The following is a 24,524-nucleotide window of genomic DNA, read 5'->3' on the forward strand; positions in this document are numbered from 1 at the left end:
GACCCGAGACTGATGAAAAAACGAGAGGGCTTCCTAATAAAAGACCCCTATTACATTGGTTTCATCTCCCCTTCCACGAAGCTATCCATCGCTCACCCACTGGCACTCGGCTTTGTGACAAAAGCCGTTGAAAAGGTACATATATTTTTTTAATACACGAGATTAAATGAAACCATCAGTCTATTTGGTTTGTGAAGAAAGAAAGGGGCGATCATTTTAACTGAGACGAAAAAGGGGGAGTGGGAGAAAGGGTAACTTAGCGTTATTGCCATTAATGGCATTATTGGGCTTTTCCAGAAATAGTCGATCCCCCCTATGGAAGACGCTGGAATTCCAAAAAAAAAAATGCATCTGAAATTGTAAATTTCCAGAAAAAAATATATGAGACAATATCTGAAAATGTCTAATTTTTGGCAATAGGACATGTAGGAAAAACCCCCCAAAAAATGTCTTTAGAACCGGTATTTTATTAGCACAAATCGAAGTACAAACATTGAGAATTCAGGAACTGTTGTCTGTAATTCAAACAATTGTTAATTGTGGTTACAATGGCAATTTTAAAAATGGTACCAAAAATTCCAGTTCTTTCCTTTTAGTGTTTCCAAAGTGAATCAATTTTAAAAAGTTTCTAATGGGAATAAAAAAAAAGTTGAAGATACTATATCTGGATCACAATTGGAAGATAACAGCAAACAATGTCATTTATCTTTTAAAACTTTGAAAAATCTGCCTAGGTAATGAAAAATTCAAAAATAAATTCCTTTCTGTTACCCTCTACTATACTATAATTGCACGGTATCAGGTCGTTCTGTCCCCAAACTGATCCGGCCCCAAGTCGATCCGTCCTACTTCGATCCGGCCCCAAGTTGATCCGGCCCCATAACATATTTGAATCAGTATAAATGGAATTTGTGATGATTAATGACAGCAGGTAAGTGAAGTATGCCTAATATTGCCTTTTGAGTAACATTCAGATGAATTATTTTAAATCGATACGAAAATGAGTATGATTTGTACAATTTGTAAAGCAGCATCAGTATATAAATATGAAGTTATTTTCATTGATAACTCAGAATACCAGTGGGAAAAGTTTTTATTCAATTCCGACATATAGAAGAGATAAATCATTGAGATATTTACAATCCACTGGAACATATAATTATGTAATCATCATAATGATCATTAGTCTATAATTGCATGGTGTGTTTATTCAACAATTGTGTGATGATCGTGAACCAAAGTAAGGCCAGTCGTAATCACTTAATCCAATTAAAATCATGGTTATTAGAATTTACTTAATTAACAAGGTCTTTATAGTTTGATCTTTTATTTGAAGTTCTAATAACGTTTGTCCGGACCTCGGCAGGAATATCATCTCTTCCTGCTGCTTTCCGAAGATTAGCATGAATTACGGCTTTTAAGACTTCTCCCTTAGAAATTTGTTCATTTAAACATTCGTTCTGACATTTGTCACATTTCAGCAATTATCAACCACTGATAATGGTATCGATCACTCGTTTTCTGTCGTTCGCAATTCCGATTTTACCGATCGACTTCCAAAGACCTTTTTGATTCTTATTACTTAATTTTTCTTCCAGCTTTTGTTGTTGATTTGAATTCAAATATTTTAATATAAAAAAATATTATATTTCTATAAGAAATCTTAATTTAATTTAAGAAAATATTCAAATGAATGTCTCATCTTATAAAAATTAAAATATTCAAATATTCGTCAAGCGCCAACTTTTTTACCGCCCACCTCTTATATTATTGTAAAATTCATAAAAATTTATGAATTATAATTTATATATCATATATATCTGTATTTTTATTCCTTATAAATATTTTTTTATTGGGGCCGGATCGATTTGGGACGGAACGACTTGGGACGGATCGACTTGGGGCCGGATCGACATGAAAGCAATTGCACAATGTTCTCTGCATTTATCAAAAGTCAAAAACCTGTCTTTTCATTCAAAATACTGTATATTATGTTGAGATTTATTTAATATGATGATAATAACTTATAACTTATGAAAAGGATTTAGATCCGTCTGATTTAGGCTTACCAACTCTGCCCACTTATGAAAAGTTGTATAATCCCAATGTCAATGAATAAAGATCTGCCAACTCACCCCACTTATGAAAAGGTGTTTAATCTCAAATAAATTAAGGCCGTAACCAACTCGCACCACTAAATAAAAGAAGATTCAACCTACCAACTCACCAGACTTATGAAAAGTGGTTTAATCCTAGTCTCTTTTGGGATTCTGAGTCTGGAGCTATTTTCTGGTTTGGCTGCCTCAGAATCAAGACGACCAAATATGAAAATCGCTCTAGACTCAGAATCTCAAAAGGAATTAGTTTAATATATATGAATTTAGACATGCTTCTCGCCCCACTAATGAAAATATGTCATATCCTGCTGGATTTAGACCTGCAAACTCGCCCAATAATTAAAAGGGGATTATCCAACTGTATTTTCAAATAAAGACATGCCAAATTGCTCCACTAATGAATACTGATGAAAACCTTAGAAAGGCAATTTGTGGGGTTTTTTTTCTTCCTTTTTAGCTCACCTGGCCCAAAGGAAGGCCAAGTGAGCTTTTCTCATCACTTGGCGTTGTCTGTTATCTTTTACAAAAATCTTCTCATGGACTCTGAAACTACTGGGCCAAATTTAACCAAACTTGGCCACAATCATCATTGGGGTATCTAGTTTAAAAAATGTGTCCAATGACCCTGCCTGCCAACCAAGATGGCCCAAGAATCACAGATCCAAGTTTTTGAGCTCACCTGGCCCAAAGGGCCAAGTGAGCTTTTCTCATCACTTGGAGTCTTTGTTAACTTTTACAAAAATCTTCTCCTCTGAAACTACAGGGCCAAATTTAACCAAACTTGGCCACAATCATCATTGGGGTATCTAGTTTAAAACTGTGTCTGATGAACCGGCCAGCAAAACAAGATGGCCGCCATGGCTAAAAATAGTACATAGGGGTAAAATCAAAGCATTAAGAGGAAATCTGACATGAGGTAAAATTGTTCATAAGGTCAAGATCTATCTGCCCTGAAATTTTCAGACAAATCAGACAACCCATTGTTGGGTTGCTGCCCCTGAATTGGTAATTTTAAGGAAATTTGCAGTTTTCAACCAGATTTTCGAAGGAAAAAATAGGTTATTGATTTGGGGATGTACAGCGGGCGGGCGGCAAAAACAAATTTTGATATTTTCCTGTGACTAAATGAAGGTCAAGTTCAATTTTCATGATTTTAGCTTCTCTCGTTTTTGAGTATTGAGTTTTTAGAAGTCCAAATATATACTTATTATATGATTGAGTTATTTCCCTTTGAACAGAAATTGTGATTTACAAATATCATTTTCATTAGATAATAATCTATTTTTATTAAAGGATATATTTCATTACATTACATTGTGTAGATAAAATTGTTGACATTGATAGATAAGTTGCAGATCTATATTAGTTTGTGACAAATGAAAGAAAAAATGTTGGGAACTATTAATTATATATATAAAGTTTGATTACACTAAGTGTTTTTTATAATTTTCTGCTGTAAATAGATAACAAAACATCAAGTAAATATCTAATCACACAATTATAATTGGAGTGACAGATTTATTTGAAAATTTTCTGTTTCCTAAGTGTTGATGATAAGATCTGTAGGACAGTATAAATAAAGTTTGAAATTTACTGTTCATTATTAGACATTTTGAAGATAATTACAGATAAGTTTTATAGATTTTTAATAGATATCGTATTAATGATAAATGACATTTTGGATTTTTTTTCATCTTTTCTTTTGTAAATTGTTTGAAGTATTTTGTGGTTTGCTATATATATATATTTTTTGATGAAGCAAACTCCTTTAAAACTAAGCTTAGTTTGTCTATTAATAAACATATACATTTTTGTATTTAGATTTCTGATTTTGGGTCCAGTTTTCAAGTTGGTCCAAATTGGGGTCCAAAATTATACTGTGTTTGATTTCAACATAAATTGAATATATATAGGGTTCTTTGAAAAGCTGAATCTAAACCTGTATTTATTTTCATTATTAATTAGATAATACCCCATTGAGGTCCAAAGGGTATCGTTTAGGGGGTAAATCAGGCAACTATAAGGCTAACAATAACAAAGGCGTCTAGCATGTATGGATCTCTATTCAAACTCTGATCTCAATACGTCACACTTAGGTGACGTTACAATGAATAGCAGCAGTGAGAATGTTACGTTTATGTGTTACTTCCAACATACTGGTGGCCTCAAATGAATTACTTTACAATAAATAAAAGTGATCACAAATTAAATGATAAAAGTTCTGAGAAAATAAATTAAAACTTTAAAGTCTCTATGTAATAATGTTTAACAGTCCATGGTTATTCACTTAAATGTCCATATGCTAATCACACATTTACTTTAACATTTCACAATTTACATTTAACACGTGTTAGTCCATGTTTTTATTTTTATGCCCCCGCCGTAGCGAAGGGGGCATTAAGTTTTACCCTTGTCCGTCTGTACGTCTGTCCTTCCGTACGTCCCAAAGTTGGTTTCCGTTCTCTAACTTTAGTTTGCCTCAACCAAATGTTATGAATCTTATACACAATGCTTATTGCCGCTAAATACAGATCAAGTTTGAATTTTGGTGGCGTCACTTTTACTGTTCTAGAGTTATGCTCCTTTACAAATGGAAAATTGCTAAATTTTTCGTTTCCGTTCTCTAACTTAAGTTTGCCTCAACCAAATGTTATGAAACTTATACACAATGCTTATTACCACAATATACAGATCAAGTTTGAATTTTGGTGCCGTCACTTTCACTGTTCTAGAGTTATGCCCTTTACAAATGGAAAAATTGTTAATTTTTTCTTATTTTTTTTTCTAAATATCAAGTCATTTTTAAAATTGGAGTTATCTTCCTTTGTCCATGATTATAGTTGAATCAACTACAATCAATGCTTTATACAATGCAATGTTTAATTTTGCCTTCCACTGATAAATTAAAGCAATTTTTACCCTTCATTTCTAAAAATATTTTAAAGTCTTCTTTGAAAATTGGAGTTATCTTTCTTTGTGCATAATGGTAGTTAATTTTTTTCTTTTTTTTTCTTAATATCAAGTCATTTTTAAAATTGGAGTTATCTTCCTTTGTCCATGATTATAGTTGAATGAACTACAACCAATGCTTTATACAATGCAATATTCAATTTTACTTCCTACTGATAAATTAAAGCAATCTTTACCATTCAGTGCTTACAAGCACTTTGATTACTGTTCTAGGGTTATGCCCCTTTACAAATGAAAAAAATGCTGAATTTTTCGTTTCCGTTCTCTAACTTGAGTTTGTCTTAATCTAAATGCAATTTCTAAAAATATCAATGTCATTATTCAAGTAATTTTTATACGACCGCAAAAAAATTTTGTGGTCGTATATTGGTATGACGTTGGCGTCGTCGTCGTCCGAAGACACATTGGTTTTCGAACTCCAACTTTAGTTTAAGTGAATGGATCTCTATGAAATTTTACCATAAGGTTAAATACCACAAAAGGAAGGTGGGGATTGATTTTGGGGGTTATGGTACCAATAGTTAAGGAATTAGGGGCCAAAAAGGGGCCAAAAATAAGAATTTTTGTAACTTCCAGACATAACTTGTGTGTTAGTGTATGGATCTCTCAGACATTGTACCACAAGGTTCCATATCACAAAGGGAATGCTGGGATTGATTTTGGGGGTAATTGCCTCCAAATTTTAGGAATTAGGGGCCAAAAAGGGGCAAAAAACAAGCATTTTTCTAGTCATGACAATAACTTGTGTGTAAGTGTATGGATAACTCTGACATTGTACCACAAGGTTCCATATCACAAAGGGAATGCTGGGATTGATTTTGGGGGTAATTGTCTTCAAATTTTAGGAATTAGGGGCCAAAAAGGGGCAAAAAACAAGCATTTTTCTAGTTTCATGACAATAACTTGTGTGTAACTGTATGGATCTTTATGAAATTGTACTACAAGGTTCCATATCACAAAGGGAAAGCTGGAATTGAGTTTGGGGGTAATTGCCCAAAACATTTAGGAATAAGGGGCCAAAAAGGGGCCAAAAATAAGCATTTTTCTAGTTTCCAGACAATAACTTGTGTTCAAGTGTATCATCTTGGAGTACAATTTCAGAGAGATCCATACTGTATGGATCTCTCTGAAATTGTACTCCAAGGTACCATACCACAAAGGGAAGACTGGGATCGATTTTGGGGGTAATTGCCTCAAAATTTTAGGAATTAGGGGCCATAAAGGGGCAAAAAAACAAGCATTTTTCTAGTTTCAGGACAATAACTTGTGTGTAAGTGTATGGATCTTTATGAAATTGTACTACAAGGTTCCATATCACAAAGGGAAATCTGGGTTTGAGTTTGGGGGTAATTGCCCTAAACGTTTAGGAATTTGAGGGCCAAAAAGGGGCAAAAAAAACAAGCATTTTTCTAGTTTCCAGACAATAACTTGTGTTCAAGTGTATGGATCTCTCTGAAATTGTACTTCAGGGTACCATACAACAAAGGGAAGGCTGGGATTGAGTTTGGGGGTGATGAATCATAAGGGGGTTCAAAACATTGGGGGGGGGGATTTTTTTTTCCTTTTTATTCTTTAAAATTTTCCATTTTAAATTGGTTATTTCTGATTTATATATAAAAGCAAATAATAATGATATGGTTTGAATAGGTAAATTAAAAATTTTTAAGTTCTTAGACCACATTCATTCTGTGTCAGAAACCTATGCTGTGTCAAATATTTAATTACAATCCAAATTCAGTGCTGTATCAAGCTTGAATGTTGTGTCCATTCTTGCCCCAACTGTTCAGGGTTCAACCTGCGGTCGTATCAAGCTGCGCCCCAGCAGAGCATTTTATAAAAATTGGAGTTATCTTCCTTTGTCCATGATTATAGTTGAATCAACTACAATCAATGCTTTATACAATGCAATGATTAATTTTGCCTTCCACTGATAAAACACAGATCAAGTTGAATTTGGGTAGTGTCACTTTAACCATTATTGAGTTATGCCCCTTTATAAATCGAAAGATTGCAAAATTTTTAGTTTCCATTCTGTAACTTAAGTTTGCCCCAACCAAACATTATGAAACCTATACACAATATTCATTACCTCAAAACTAAGATAATGTACAATTTTTTTGTTTCCGTTCTCTAACTTTAGTTTGCCTCAACCAAATGTTATGAAACTTATACACAATGCTTATTACTACATAATACAGATTAAGTACGAAATTTGGTGGCGTCACTTTTACAATTCTTGAGTTATGTCCCTTTATAAACATAAAAATTGCTGAATTTTTCATTTCCGTTCTCTAACTTTAGTTTGTCTCAACCAAATGTTATAAAACTTATACACAACCGTTCTAGAGTTATGCGTGTTTACAAATAGAAAAATTGCTGAATTTTTAGGATCTGTTCTCTACTTAAGTTAGCCTCAACAAAATGTTATGAGACTTACACACAATGCTTATTACCACAAAACTCAGATCAAGTTCAAATTTGGGTAGCGTCACTTTTACTGTTCTTCAGTTATGTCCCTTTATAACTATATGATATTCAAGCGGGGGCATCATCTGTGTCCACATTTGGACACAATCCACATTTATCTTCTTTGCCTCACACTGAGCTGCTCTAGTTTCAACTTCCAAAGAATTCAGTTCTAACGGATAAAGTTTGCTGATTGGTCTAGATGTCACATCGTTTTTGGTTCGAATAATGGCTGATCGTGTAAGTCCATCTTTGCCGTAAACTAATTTGTCAATTACAGCCAAAGTCCAATTTACTCTTGATACATCGTCATGAATCTGAACTACATCTCCGACATTAATGTTCTGTGTGTTTCGACCAATGTAACTGTAATGTTCCCTTAGCGAAGTTAAGTATTCCTGTTTCCATCTTTTTATGAAGTTTTTAAGAATTAATGATAGAAACTTAGATTGTCTAGTTACTGATTCATGCATATTGTCTTTGGCTCCTGGTTGTAAACTATAGTCTTCAAGTCCATTATATGGTAGCGTCCTGATTCGTCTTCCATATAATAAATGTGACGGAGTAAGGGGTTCGTTGTCCGTTGGATCAGATGAAACGTATGTAAGTGGGCGATCATTGAGTATACTTTCTACTTCAGTAATTATCGTGTTGAGTATTGCATTGTCCACCAGTGCTCTTCCTAATACCTTTTTAAAGCAGTTTTTCGTTAATCCTATCAATCTCTCCCATCACCCGCCAAACCAAGGTGCTCTCTTTGGGATAAATCGCCAAGTTGTTCCATAAGAATTAAGCTTCTCAGTTACTTATGATGATTTTGTTAAATGTTCAATTTCTTTTGCTCCCACAACATACATGTACGTAGACGCGTTGTCTGAAATCATCACTTTTGGGAGTGAGTTTCTACTTGTAAAACAGCAAAAAGCTAAAATAAAAGCATTTTATGATAAATCCTGCACAATTTCTCAATGAACTACTCTTGTACTAGCAAAAGTAAACAGACATATGTACACTTTTTTGTTTTGTCCTTCTTTAGTTCTTATGTGTAATGGTCCTGCGAAATCCACTCCTGAAACTGTGAATGGATGGTCTTCACGAAGTCTGTCGGCTGGTAGGGGTGTTGGGTCCAGAACAGGGTAGGGTCTGCCTGTAACTTTACGACAAGCAACACAGCGACACAAAAGTGTCTTTACGTTTCGTCTGATCGTTGGAATCCAGTAATACTGGCGTAAAACTGTAACAGTACTTTCTAGTCCACAATGAAAATTTCTTGTATGCGCATCTTTTATGATGAGATCGGTTAACTTGTCTTTAGATGGCAATAAAATGGGAAACTTAGCTGATTCTATTGTATTTGCCTTGTTAATTCTTCCTCCACCGCATCGTATTATATTTTCGTGATCCAAATGCAGTTTGAGTTGTTTAACAAGGCTGTTTTTCTTTTGTTTCTCCCTTAAGTCCTTCATTATTTCAGCATAGTTTCTATGTTGTGAATTTCGAATTAACATTATAGACATATTCTGAATTTCCGATATGGTTAACATTCCACTTTGTTTGTCTTTTCTGCAGTTTTGTATGAATCTTAATACGGAGTAGTTTCTGATAAGAAGAAAATTGATCAATGTTGATAATTTGATGAAGTCCTATTGTATCGGCTATCATACTGACCTCGTCCTTTTTGGCTGTTTCTACGTCGTCTGTGGAAATGGAGAGATTTTGGTGTTGATCATTACAAATGTAGGTATTCATGACGGCCATTTAGACTTGTCAGTAATCCACTGTGGACCATACATCCATAATTGACTATTTTTAAATTTTTAAATTTATCGGCTGATATCCCTCTAGATAATAAGTCGGCCGGGGTTTGAGTCTGTCGGGCAATACCTGCATTTAAACGTCCTTGTAAGTTGCTTGATTTCCGAGACTTGATTTCTAAAGGCTGGTATTTAGCCAGTTCAGTACTATCTGACATCAGTCCAAAGTATCGCTTGTTCAATATTTATATGTTGCATAAGATGATTCAACAGTCTAGGTCCTATAACAGACGCCATTACGTAATTCAAGTTTCGGAATTGTCATTTTCTTCAGTGGTGCAACTTTGTTCTTTGCCATCACTAGCGTGCTTTGATTTCCATCTACGTCTACGATATATGCATATGATCCGTAGGCCTTTAAGCTTACATCGGTAAAAATGTGGATATGCAAGTTATTCGTGTTTAAGGTGTTGTCTAGGTAACAGCAGGAAATCTCAAGTTTGGTACAATCATACGTTTCTTTTTGTATCTGCCTCCACTGTAAAACGACGTCCGACGATAACGGTTCGTCCCAATCTACTTTCATCTCCCATATATGTTGCATCAACATTTTACTCTTAACGGTGATAGGACTGATTATTCCGAGCGGATCATAAACTTGTGATGACTGACGAAGTATATCGCGTTTTGTTGTAATGCTATCATCTACTGAAAGTGGGTCTCTGCATGCAAATGTGAGTGTGTCGTTTTCTGTGTCCCATCGTAAACCAAGTATCTTGACAAGTTTGTCTTCGTCTAGCAAGTTTTTGGATGAGGCACGGTCTTGTAGTTTTTATACGACCGCAAAAAAATTTTTGTGGTCGTATATTGGTATGACGTTGGCGTCGTCGTCGTCCGGCGTCGTCGTCGTCGTCGTCGTCGTCGTCGTCGTCGTCCGGCGTCGTACGGCGTCGTCCGAAGACACATTGGTTTTCGCACTCTAACTTTAGTTTAAGTGAATGGATCTTTATGAAATTTTACCACAAGGTTCAATACCACAAAAGGAAGGTTGGGATTGATTTTGGGGGTTATGGTAATAACAGTAAAGGAATTAGGGGCCAAAAAGGGGCCAAAAATAAGCATTTTTGTAACTTCCAGACATAACTTGTGTGTTAGTGTATGGATCTCTCTGACATTGTACCACAAGGTTCCATATCACTAAAGGAATGCTGGGATTGATTTTGGGGGTAATTGCCTCCAAATTTTAGGAATTATGGGCCAAAAAAGGGGCAAAAAACAAGCATTTTTCTAGTTTCATGACAATAACTTGTGTGTAAGTGTATGGATCTTTCTGAAATTGTACTACAAGGTTCCATATCACAAAGGGAAAGCTGGGTTTGAGTTTGGGGGTAATTGCCCTAAACGTTTAGGAATTTGGGGCCAAAAAGGGGCCAAAAAACACATTTTTTTCTAGTTTCCAGACAATAACTTGTGTTTAAGTGTATGGATCTCTCTGAAATTGTACTGCAAGGTACCATACCACAAAGGGAAGGCTGGGATTGAGTTTGGGGGTGATGAATCATAATGGGGGGTTCAAAAAATTTTGGGGGGGGATTTATTTTTTTTTTCCTTTTTTGTTTCTTTTAAAATTTTCCATTTTAAGTTGGTTATTTCTGATTTATATTTAAAATCAAATAATAATGATATGGTAGGAGATACACACCAAACAGGATGTGTAAATTATTATATAATAAGTATTGTGCAATAGCAAGAAATTTTCAATTGCACAGTATTGCACAATAGCAAGAAATCTTCAATTGCACAGTATTGCGCAATAGCAAGAAATCTTCAATTGCACAGTATTGCGCAATAGCAAGAAATATCCAATAGCACAATATTGCCCAATAGCAAGAAATTGTCAATTGTACAGTATTGCGCAATAGCAAGAAATATTTAATAGCACAGGATTGTGCAAAAGAAGATACTTCCTATAAATTGCTTATTTCTTGACCAATTTCAATGGGGTTTTATTCTTGATTTCATGGGGTTCTTTAATATGCTGAATATAACCGTGTATTTAGTTTTTGGATTTTGGGCCCCGTTTTTAAATTGGTCCACATTGAGGTCCAAAGGGTCCAAAATTAAACTTTGTTTGATTTCAACAAAAATTGAATATATGGGGTTCTTTGATATGCTGAATCTAACCATGTATTTAGATTTTTGATTTTTGGGCCCCGTTATCAACTTTGTCCACATTGAGGTCAAAAGGGTCCAAAATTAAACTTTGTTTGATTTCATCAAAAATTGAATTATTGGGGTTCTTTGATATGCCGAATCTAACCGTGTATTTAGATTCTTAATTTTTGGTTCCGTTTTTTAATTGGTCTACATTAAGGTCCAAAGGGTCCAAAATTAAACTTAGTTTGATTTTAACAAAAATTGAATTCTTAGGGTTCTTTGATATGCTGAATCTAAACATGTATTTAGATTTTTGATTATGGGCCCAGTTTTCAAGTTGGTCCAAATCGGGGTCCAAAATTAAACTTTGTTTGATTTCAACAAAAATTGAATATATGGGGTTCTTTGATATGCTGAATCTAACCATGTATTTAGATTTTTGATTTTTGGGCCCCGTTATCAACTTTGTCCACATTGAGGTCAAAAGGGTCCGAAATTAAACTTTGTTTGATTTCATCAAAAATTGAATTCTTGGGGTTCTTTGATATGCTGAATCTAACCATGTATTTAGATTTTGGATATTGGACCATAATAGGTGAATGTCCAATTTAAAATTTTTAAGTTCTTAGACCACATTCAATCTGTGTCAGAAACCTATGCTGTGTCAAATATTTAATCACAATCCAAATCCAAAGCTGTATCAAGCTTGAATGTTGTGTCCATACTTCCCCCAACTGTTCAGGGTTCGACATCTGCGGTCGTATCAAGCTGCGCCCTGCGGAGCATTTTATTTGCAGTTCGAAGCCCATGAGCGTAAGTTAAACCCTGCTTTTTCAAATACTGAACGTGATGTATGAAAATAGTCTAACAAATCTCTTTGTTGATTAAAGCTCGAAATAATATTGTCAACATATAAGTCTTTCTTTAACATTGCTGTCCAGTCAGTGGGATTTTCAGTCAAATGTTTACGTATAACAGCATTTAGGATGAACAGAGAGCAAGTTGCTCCAAATAATACTGACTTGAATTTGTATGTGAAAAGTTGACTATTTGGGTCATCTGGGCTACTATTAAGCCAATAGAACCTGGTAACATCACGATCCTCTTCATCAGAGACATATAATACAAGAGATTCGCAACTCTAGTAGAGTCTATATAACGGCCAATGAAATGACGTGGCCACCGGAAAGCCGATTAATCCGATGGATTTATGGGTAATAACCCGTATTGGTGTGTAAAAGGTTCTACGCCTCACGATTTTTCTAATGGATAATGCCGATACCTTTCACAGCTAAAGCATGCAAGTATATTTAAAAGTTACAAAAAACTAATTCTAATAATTTGTTATTGATAAAATGTGTTCTAATGATGAGATTAATCAAATACAAACAACGTTAAAACTCGGCCCATTTTACTTCACCTATTGCCGTAGAAACCATTTGATCTCCCAATTTTTTTTCTTAAAACTTGAAAATATGCTAATAAATATATAATTTTATGGGCCAATAGTACTCCCAAATGTTTCGTGAAAATAAGACTATTTTCGTAAAATTTGATCCAACAATGTGGCGATTTTTTCTGATTGATACCCGAAATTTTTTATTAAACTGGTTAAATATTGAAATTGTTCATGGACAAATTTCCTTAAATCAGTCCTTCTTTTTTGTGCACTATGAAATTTATAGCCTGCATTTTGTTAGACATTTTATTCATTTTTCATTCTGTTTATAGCAAAGTTGTTTATTTTCTCCTATTCTAAAGTCATTGTTTTTTCTTCTTTTTAGGGTGCCAAAGATGAACGAATGCAGTAAATTTACAAAAGGAGTAAAATTTTCCTAGTAAAGGAAACCTTCTGCTGGTCGTAATATTATGAATGAGCTTCATATGCATCTGTTGTCGTTTCAGACTACGCTTCTCGTTCAAAACATAAACCTAATTCATTTTTAAATTAAAATCGTATTGAGGACATTTCAGTGGTGACTGCAAAAGATATATATATATATATATATATATTTGATAATGAAAGATTTTATTTACACCAAGGATTTGTATACACATAAACAATCTTACTTTTAAATTGCCATCTCTTTACTCCAGAATAAAAAGACAAAAACCGCTACAAATGATTAAAAGACAAAAACCACTACAAATGATTGTCTCGTGGAAACAAGGTTATAAAATACTTTTTAAATAGTGTCTTCCGTGTTGCTTTGATGTATGACCTGTGTTTTTTTATAGATTTTTTGTTGCTTCGAGGACACACATATCCATCTATGTATGCAGTATTGTCAATTGTTTTTGTTGGTGGGTCTCTCGCTTATGTTTTCGTCCTTTTCACTATCAACAAAGAGTTCGTTATCAGCTTATTCAACTAGGAGTATATCTAAGTCGTAACTATTAAGATTGTCATCCCACGAAATTAAGATTGTCATCCCACGAAATTAAGATTGTCATCCAACGAAATAAAATCGGAATTTTCCATATTGCGTGCACATGAATGAAGCTTTATTCAAATGAGAAATTAATTGTAATTTTCTTAAATATTAATTCTCAATACACACTTCGAACATGAAGAAACCATAAATTTACCGACAATCATTTAAAAAAACAACTCAATGCAAGCCTATATGATAAAACTGTCAAACAACACTTAGAAATCAAACATTTACCGACAATCCTACAGAAAAAAAACTCAATGAAAGCCCAATAAATGAGGAATATAAAAATAAATAAAATTTTAATAATTTATAAATATCAAGAATAAAAAACAAAGCCTATCATGATTAACAATTAATTAACAAATAAATTAAGTATTTTCCATATTAATTAATTATACATTTTGTGACTTGTATTTTTGGAAAGAGTGTGGACACCTGTGGTGTGACAACTTCTTGTTTACAAGGTGTCAATTAAAACTCATTATTTATAACATGTTCGTGATTTACCTGGTCATCGAATAATTCAAACCTAATATACATGTCACACTGTGAAATTATGTCTCCGAGACAGGTGTATATTCAATAGAAACCCATTATGTAACTATCAAATAAAATGAACTCTGACACACAATTTATCAAGTGTTAATTATTTAATATCAGTTTTCTTTTTATACAATATCAAATTATGTCTCTTTTTCAATAATACAAATCTAAAATCAAAATTACATTAAAATAAATAATTATATATGTACTCAAATTATATTTAATTAATTATGATAAATTTAACACTGAAACAGTTTATGTTATGCTTAAAACATTCGTCCTTACTTCGAGTACTTTTAATACTTTTATTAATGACTTTATTACCTAAGGAGATCTCACGAGGTTTAACTAGTGGCCGCGTGTTATTACGGGATTTCGCCGAGTTGCGAATCTCTTGTATTATATGTCTCTGTCTTCATTAAGACCAATATTAAGAAAGGCTTTTTCTATATCAGTCGCCACGGCATATTTGTGCATTCTAAATCAGAGAAGAATCCCGGTTAAGTCATTCAGGTTTGGCGAAAGATTCATCAAACAATCATTTAAACTCGGACTAACAGGTGTAGGTTTGCAGCTGCAGTCAAATACAATTCTGATGGGCGTGGTTGACCACTATTTACGTACATCATGGTGAGGTATGTAATGAACCTTTGTGTTGGTTGATCATTCATCAACTCTCTCGATAAATCCATGTTTTTCTTGTTCATTTATAGTCTCTCTGTACTTCTGTAAAAGTGTAGGTTCACGACTAAGACGCTTAATGACATTTTCTGTTCTCTGTTGTGCAATACTTCTGTTGTCTAGTAAGGTAGGGTGTTCCTCCTTCCAAGGAAGCAAGGCAAGATCCATTAAAAAGTCAAATTTTGCCGATATAGTTAGTAGACTGTCACTCTTCATAGGAGTGATTGCCCTTAAATAGTTTTTTTTTTACCCTCTTTTGTGTTTTGAGCAAAAACTAAAGAAGATAGAGAGAAACTAAACAGAATGAAAGATCAGTAATACAAGATCAACAAAATAGAGATTTTCGTCATGAAGTCTATTCTCGTCTACAATATGTTGGAGAGTGTCCTTTGTTTGATATATATGCACATAGACCAAGGTGAGCGACACAGGCTCTTTAGAGCCTCTAGTTTTTCTCTTGAATGGTATAAACATGAAATAAAATAAATCAGGACAGACTGAGATATAGGAATCTTACACATTTATTGTAAAGGGTCTAAAACCTAAAACTAGACACATTGTATTGTCATTTCTGTTTTTATTCTTCAATGGTGTCACTGTTGTGTGTCACATGGCCTTCCAGCCTCGTAGATGTTAGCCATCTTCCTACCTAAAACCAAAGTAAATTTAAGACCTCATTGAAAATCATTTTCCACACAATTTGTAAGTTTTTCCAGTATAAGTGTCTGGGTTAAAATTTACACTGGAATTTTCCTTCCCCAAAGTGATTCGGCTATACAACATAGGAACATGATTAGAGATCAACTATTATATATATGGGCAATTTTTAGAGTACATTGCCAAAGCGGTGCAAGGATGTTTACAACAGGGTGTCACAGTCAGGGCAGAAGGGCACAGCACCCTTCTATTTTGGGCCAACGAGACCACTGAATAAATTTTTTAATTTATAAAATAACGGGTGATAAGTCAATTCAGTAAGAATGCATCTTAAAATGGATGATTGGTAAATGTTTCCTGTCTAGCCCTATTAAGGCACAACCAAATTCATTAACAGTCAGTAAAAGTAAATTCATAGTACCCTAAAACTTGACCAAACCCTAAAGTCCAATATAAAACATGATTTTTTAATACAAATATAACATAAGGAGATGAAGTATGATTGCCAATGAGACAACTATCCACCAAAGTTCAGTGGATGTAAGCAATTATAGGCAACTGTATGGCCTTTAACAATGAGGAAAACCCATACCGTATAGTCAGCTATAAAAGGCCCTGACATGAAAAATATGAAAAAATTCAATTGAGAAAACCAACGGCCTAGTATATACATGTATGATAGACAAGGTCATAAAACAACATGGATATCGAACATGTTGAAAAAATAAAATTTTACAAAATATGACACAAAAAATAGAACCAAAAAAACGAATAAATACTGGCCCTTTTATTATGTTTAAACACATATAGGGGTGAACTCATATGCATTTGGAAGGGTATGCAGTTCCTGCTTCACTAGTGTAATCCATATTACACAGAATACTATTTTTTAATTCATTCCAGAAATAAATGATTTCACCAAATATCTGAGATTTGTTCTAACACATTGGGCTATTTATTAATGCAAGAGAAAGAAAATGTGTGTTTAAGGAATGTTTAGTTCTTTATTTGTCTGCCCTGCAAACATTTTTTATATCAGTTTGTTTTAAGGTTTAGATGTGAGCAATTGTTAGGGAGCGACCGTTTAACTTCAAGGGAGGGGGGGTTATGTTTTTTTCCTAAAAAAATATTCTGATCCCCAATTTGATGAAAAAAAATATTGTGGTCAAGCAGATGATGAAAAAAATATGCTGAATCCAGATTTTCCCCATACCTTAAAGAGTTAAATTTTGAAAAAAATAATTTGATTGATAGCATCGAAAAACTAAAAAAAAAATTCTGACTCAGACAAAAAACCATAACCCCCCTTGAAGTTAAATGGTTGCTTCCTTAAATAGATATTTATTAGGGATCACATCTTGTAATAGAAGAAAAATCTGACTACAGAACCTGATACTTGATTCAGTTTTTTGTTTACATGGACCAATTTAAATAGATATTTGTGAAATGCATCTCTCTCTTAATATACAGCTTTTATGTGAACTATGACCTTTTTGGAGAATGTCAGTCACGTTCAATTTATGTTTGAGACCTTTTTTTTAGTAAGTCTTTCAAATGTTATATATTTCTTTTAGTTTGCTTTCATTTCATTCCGTTCATTTTGTTACGTTTTGTCAATTTTTTACCGTTCGAAGGAAAAATCGGTTATTGATTTGGGGATGTACGGCAGGCAGGCGGCTGCCAAACAGTGTCAGTTCATTAACATGAAAACGCTTTGACGAAATTTTTTCAAATTTAGATATATTGTTTCCTGTGACTTAATGAAGGTCAAGTTCAATTTTCATGATTTCAGCTTTTCTCGTTGTTGAGTTATAGCCCTTTTCCAAGAATTCAATTTTTGATGAAATTCTTATTAATTACTCCATTCTGTTCAAAGGGAAATAACTCATTTTTTAAACGATTTTTAAAAGACATTGTATTAATGATAAATGACATTTTGGATTTTTTTTTCTTTTCTTTGGTAAATTGTTTGAAGAATTTTGTGGTAGGTTTGTTTGTTATTCCGTATAAACTAATTTTCTGAATGCTATATATATAAAAAAAAAATCGAAGAAGTGAACTCCTTTAATTAGATAATAATCTATTTTTATTAAAGGATATATTTCATTACATTGCATTGTGTAAATAAAGTTGTTGACATTGATAGATAAGTTGCAGATCTATATAAGTTTTTGACAAATGAAAGAAAAAATATTTGGAACTATTAATTATATTTGATTATAATTTGAAAATAGATATACATTGTGTAACATCATATCTAATTTTAGAAAATTGTGGTTAAATCATATAATTGTAGAGAACTATGTGTTTATAATTTATTCAGTTTGAGTTATTTCCCTTTGAACAGAAAATTATATGGATAAAATTAAACTGTGTTTCATTTCAACATAAATTAAATATATATAGGGTTCTTTCAAATGCTGAATCTAAACCTGTATTTAAATATTAGATTTTTTGGCCCAGTTTTCAAGTTGGTCCAAATCAGGGTCCAAAATTAAACTTTGTTTAATTCAACAAAAATTGAATTTATGGGGTTCTTCGCAATGCTGAATCTAACCATGTATTTAGAGATTTTGGATTGTGGGCTCCTTTATCAAATTGGTCCACATTGAGGTCCAAAGGGTCCTAAATTAAATTTTGTTTGATTTCATCAAAAATTGAATTCTTGGGGTTCTTTGATATGCTGATTCTAACAATGTACTTAGATTTTGGATACTGGACCATAATAGGTAAATGTCCAATTTCAAATTTTTCAGTTCTTTGAACACATTCATTTTGTGTCACAAACCTATGCTGTGTCAAATGTTCAATCACAATCCAAATTTCAGAGCTCTTTTAAGCTTAAATGTAGTGTCCATACTTGCTCAACTGTTCAGGGTTCGACCTTTGCAGGAAATCCGGTTTGCTGTCACTCTGACAGCCTCTTGTTTCTCTCTGTTTTGTTTTGTTTCAATTTGTTCATTTCTTTTTGTTTTTCATTTTAGCACAGCCAAAATCCAAGGCCCATCACAGTAATTTCACATTGACTAGGTGAATGGAAACACTTTACAATGGCATCTCCTTTAAACCCAGAAATTTCAAACGAGGACCTGACAACATGTCCCATATGTTTGGAGCAAATGACAGTTCCGAAGTGTTTGCCTTGTTTGCATTCATTTTGTGAAACATGCATTGCAGCCTATTGTGCACACTTCACAGCTGAATCTGGTATTCAGCATACATTAGAGTGTCCAGTTTGTCGTTCAGTATTAAATTACACAAAACAGAAAGAAACTTCAGAAACATTATTAGTTTCTCCTGAAAAATGGGTACAAACACTTACTTTAAACTTTCTCATTGCTGAGCTTCTAGAAAGAAAAAAATTCGAGAGCACAAGCAAAATGTGTTTTTCTTGTGAACGACTGGGAGAAAAGTGTGAGGCTAATAACTTTTGTAAAGAGTGTGGAGAACTCTTATGTGATATGTGTACTAAATATCACCGGGCTAACAAATCAACAGCTACACATAGTGTACATTTGTTTACAGAGCTTTCAAGGGATGAACTGAAAAGTTCCAATCAATTTTGTAACCTGCATCCTGGAGAAATGCTTAAATTGTACTGCTGTGATCATGAAATTGAATGTTGTTCATTGTGTGTATCAGTGGATCACAGGAAATGTGAGACTGTTAAAACAATAGAGATTGCTGCAAAAGATATTTGTCAATCTGACTTACCAAAGAATATAAAAGAAACCTTACAATGCAGTAAACAGAAACTACAAAAAGTAAGAGAAAGGTACATTGAGGATTCAAAAAAATTTGAAGATAAAATTGGTTCTATTGTTGAAGAACTGAATCACTTCAGACAAGATATCAAGACCAAGGTTGATATTATTTCTGACAAACTGACTGCAGAATTAACACAGTTTTCAGAAAACAGTGACAGGAAATATAGCAGTATGGTTGTAGAATTGGATGATAGAATTGCTGCCTTTGACAATGAATTGAGCATTTTCACAACAGTTTTTGAAAAAGCATCACATGTTCAGATAATGGTTACAATAAAGGAACTTGAAAAAAAATCTCCTCTGCATACCAAGTTTACAAATCATTTTACAAACCACTACTTTCATTCACATTTAACATCAAGTGTTACTAAAGAACTTGACAACATCAATAATTCATTAGATAAATGTATGGTGTCAACAATTAGTCATATCAGTGAGCATTGTGAATTCCCATTAACATGTAATCTGCTGCCTAGAGTCAAGTTAAAATTAATATCTGAAATCAAAAAAGAAGAACGGAATAATGAAGCATGTTTTTCTAGTAATGGAAACATTTTTGTGGCAGATCATTTTGCAAAATGCATTGAAGTGTACAGTATTGACAGTACAAAATTAAATACAGTCCAGCTTGAATATTCACCATTTAATTTAGCCTCTGATGGTCATGGCTATATTGCTTTACTAAATGATGAGGATGGAACCATAGAACTCTTAAATGAAAAAACACTCACCATTGATCAAAGACTTCCTATTAGCAAGAATTCTGATGGTATTTCACTGAATGAAAAGTTCCTTGTTGTTAGACAGGATGAGAGAATTGAATGTTATGACCGTTTAAAAGGAACATTATACACCAAAGTTGAAGGATTACCAGGGCTTGACAGCTCATGGTATGTTCATGTCAACGAAAAAGGATTTTACTTTTCATGTGGTGACATTATATACTTTAAAACATTTCCAAACATGCCAGATGGTGAAAGTGACAGCTTTATTTACACTGATCATACAATGGAGCATGTAGAAGATGTAGAAACTGATGATAAAGGAAATAACAGGCTATTATTTGAACTTGGAATTATTTTTAATTATGGAATTTGCATAATTTCTTGTGCTGGAAATTTTTAATAAATTCCATGTTTATTCTGTACTTCAATGTTCTGTGCTGTGCACAACACTTTCTATTACAAAGAAGATAGTACATTTTCAATAGAATGTATTGTGCCGCGCACAACACTATCTATACAAAATACATTATATGGAAAGTGTTATGAACCACTCAAAACATTATAATAACAAATAAACAAGGATTTTATCAAAAAATTCAAGCACAAGAAATTATGCAAATTCAATAATTAAAAATAATTCCAAGTTCAAATAATAGCCTGCTAAATGTATATTATTCAGATTCTCAAATGGATAAGATTGGTCTGATGTCATGTGATGGTTCAAGATCATATTCCATTGATTCACCGAAGGAATTAATAAGGCCAAAGGGCCTGTGTTTAAGTGAGGACCAGAAGAATCTGCTTGTCACAAATGATATGGGCAGTAAGATATATGTGTATGAAACAGAGAAGGATGGGTATGTAGAAGAAGCTGATATAAGTGACAACGATGGTGAACAGAGCATTGAGGAAATTGACAATACAAAAGCTGATGCATAAACATGATAAATAAAAGTGTTTCTAATATTAAACAGATTAGTAAAACAAATGTATCAGCCTACTTCAGAACTTTTAGATGGATCATACAAAGAATTTAGGTTAATAAAAATGAAAACTTTTACTTAAAAATAAACCTACTGATACGAATGAAACCCAAGATAGGCCAGACTGCAAGTAACATAAAGATTTTTCTCTTACTTGAAGTGAATTTGTTACATTACTGATATGAATAAAGCTTTAATATTTCAGAAGGTAGAAGAGTTATACATATTTTATTTTTACCTGCGTAGCTGAAGGCGGAAGCAGTTCTAGTAACCGCTAGACTCTGTCCGTCTGTCCTTCCGTCCAAAAGAAAACTTTCATCACAAAGGGAATGATTTAATATATGGTCTGCAGCTTGATAATGTTGAGTTGCAGCAAGTTAGCAATTTTTACAATTTTTTTGTAGCCAGTTCTTGTTAGCCGATAGTCTGAAATTTTACAACACTCATTGTACATGTATAATTTTTGTCACAAGTTTTCTTGGTTTCTATGAAAGGGAATGATTTAATGTTTGGTGTTCAGCTTGATGATATTGAGTTGTATATATAGCAAGTAAACAACTTTTACATCTGCCTTGTACATGTAGCCACTTCCTGTTAGCCAATAGTTTAAAATTTTATAACACTCACCTCTGTAAAAGACATGTACACTTGTCTATTGTTAAGTCTGTACATGCATGTTAACCTTCAGATGACTTTATTGTGTTGTTGCGTGGTTTTCTCATTCAAATTTATATCTAACATCTCTTTGCTAGCTCTACTGGCATAAAAGGCAATATGAGCTATTTCCATCATTTACGTTCGTCATTGGTGTCTGTAGTCTGACTGACCTCGTAAACTAAAAAGAAAAATCTTCTGTGAAACTATTGGGGGATTTGGACCAAATGTTACCAAACTTTAACTGAATGTTCCTAAGAGAATCAAGTTTGAAAATTGTATCCAGGGATTTGATCTATCAAAAAACATGGCCCCTTTTGCTAAAAATAGAACATAAGATAAAATGCAGTTTTGGCCAATTTGACATGGGTAAAAACATAGCAGGTCAAGGTCCAACTCCAATGTCATTTTCAGAAAAAAAATTGGAGCCCCATAAAAATTAAAATGTCAGTTTTTAGCAAATTTCAGTTTTGACTTATATCTCAATAAGTTATCAGCAGGGAGGACTGTTTCCTTTAGTTAGGGAGCTACCATTTGATTATTATGGGGGGGGGGGGGGGGGGGGGTGGGTGGGCTAGGATGAAATTTGAAAAAAAGGCAGAACAGGAGTTTTGAGTAAAAAAAAAAGGCAGGATGAGCAACTTGGCAAAAAAAAAAAAGGCAGGATGACAATTTATGTAAAAAAAGTCAGGATAAACTAATAAAAAAAAGGCAGGACCAAATAGAGTGAAAAATAAAATTTTTCATCCTTGCCCCCCCTCCCTCCCCATAAAAATCAAATGGTAGCTCCCTCATTCATAAATGGTAAAAACAACAGAAAATTTTATCTACACATGAGTCAACATTGCAGAAATAGTCAAATGACTCCTTAAAGGAGTAAATGCCCTTGAATGAGGGTTTTTGTTTCGCCTTGACGGAGTCAAAAAGCGAGACATAGGTATGCTGTTTCCGGCGGCGGTGGTGGCATCAACAATGTATTAGTTTGTGATTAGGTCTAGTTTATGGTGAACCACTAGTGGTAGGTCAATGATATTTGGTATGCAGTTGTATAAGCATTGGCATATCTCATTACCATGGAGATTATTTGGCCCCGCCCCCTTAGTTATGGTCTATTGACTTTGAAATTTTGCTTAGTTTAAATGTATTAGTTTGTGATTAGGTCAGTTTATGGGGAACCACTAGTGGTAAGTTAAAGATGATTGGTATGCAGTTGTATAAGTGTTGGCATATCTCATTTCCATGGAGATTATATGGCCCGGCCCCCTCAGTCATGGTCTATTGACTTTGAAACTTTTGCTTAGTTTTCATGTATTAGTTTGTGATTAGGTCAGTTTATGGGGAACCACTAGTGGTAGGGAAATGATATTTGGTATGCAGTTGTATTAGCATTGGCATATCTCATTACCATGGAGATTATTTGACCCTGCCCCCTCAGTTATGGTCTATTGACTTTGAAACTTTTGCTTAGTTTTCATGTATTAGTTTGTGATTAGGTCAGTTTATGGGGAACCACTAGTGGTAGGGAAATGATATTTGGTATGCAGTTGTATTAGCATTGGCACATCTCATTTCCATGGAGATTATTTGGCCCCGCCCCCTCAGTTATGGTCTATTGACTTTGAAATTTTATTTAGTTTACAGGTATAAGTTTGTGTTTAGGTTTGTTTAAAGGGAACTACTTATGATAAGTCAATGGTATTTGGTATGCAGTTGTATTAGCGTTGGTACATCTCATTTCCATGGAGATTGTTTAGCCATGTACCTTCAGTCATGGTTCATTGACTTCTAATATTTACAAAACTTACATGTTAAAGTGTTGCTATTTTAATTTCAACATTTGCATTATGGAAATTACAAAAAGGCGAGACATATCTCTGTGTTAACAGTTTATTACCCTTTTTACAGAATTTATAGAGGATACACATGTAGAGAGAATTTTTAAATGGTATAAATGTTCAGCCAAATAAAATTTACAAATAAGTAAAATGACCAAAATGGTCTATTGACCCCATCAAGTAGTTTTTTTGCCCCTGAATGACAAAATGGCAAAAATGTTAAGCATAAGATCTACAAATAAGTCAGCCATGATCGAAATTGTCAAGTGACTCCTTGTATGAATTGTTGTCATTGAATGATTTTTACCCATTTTTTGTCGAAACTAAAATTGATAGAGAGCAACAGTTAATAAGCAAACACCGTTTCAGCAAAATAAGATCAACAAATAAGTCAGCATGATATGGCCAAAACAACAATTGACCCCTTATAGGAGTTATGGTCATTGAAAAATGTTTTAATCCATTTTTGGTGGTAATTTTTTGGGGTCCTTTATAGCTTGCTGGTGTGAGCCAATGCTCCGTGTTGAAGGCCGTACCTTGACCTATAATGGTTTACTTTTATAAATTGTAACTTTGATGGAGAGTTGTCTCATTGGCACTCATACCACATCTTCCTATATCTATTAAAGGCAGTGCCTTTAGTGGTATCAGGCAAGGATTTGTATAGTAAGACAAATACTATACAAATCCTTGTATCAGGCAATAACCATTTTAGTTCTACGTGGGGAGTAAATACGTCATCACCAATTACCCGAAAAGTGGAATTCTTTCTTCTTC

The 24,524-nt window shown here is 33.7% G+C and overlaps 1 protein-coding gene across 2 annotated transcripts; it reads left to right on the forward strand.

Annotated features, from left to right (window-relative positions):
- The first annotated feature begins 49 nt into the window (after window positions 1–49).
- Window positions 50–21,465, forward strand: LOC127711176 (transcription intermediary factor 1-alpha-like). 2 transcript variants are annotated; one of them, XM_052217153.1, is made up of 3 exons: window positions 50–135; window positions 18,768–19,913; window positions 21,100–21,465. In XM_052217153.1, exons 2-3 carry the CDS (start codon window positions 18,834–18,836, stop codon window positions 21,100–21,102), a joined length of 1,083 nt encoding a protein of 360 aa, XP_052073113.1. In that variant the 5' UTR covers window positions 50–135; window positions 18,768–18,833; the 3' UTR covers window positions 21,103–21,465. The 2 variants fall into 2 exon arrangements, with proteins under 2 accessions (XP_052073113.1, XP_052073106.1); XM_052217146.1 differs by having other exon boundaries at window positions 18,768–21,465.
- The last annotated feature ends 3,059 nt before the right edge of the window (window positions 21,466–24,524 follow it).

The sequence above is a fragment of the Mytilus californianus genome, unplaced genomic scaffold, assembly GCF_021869535.1.
Source record: "Mytilus californianus isolate M0D057914Y unplaced genomic scaffold, xbMytCali1.0.p SCAF_1, whole genome shotgun sequence".
Classification (NCBI taxonomy): domain Eukaryota; kingdom Metazoa; phylum Mollusca; class Bivalvia; order Mytilida; family Mytilidae; genus Mytilus; species Mytilus californianus.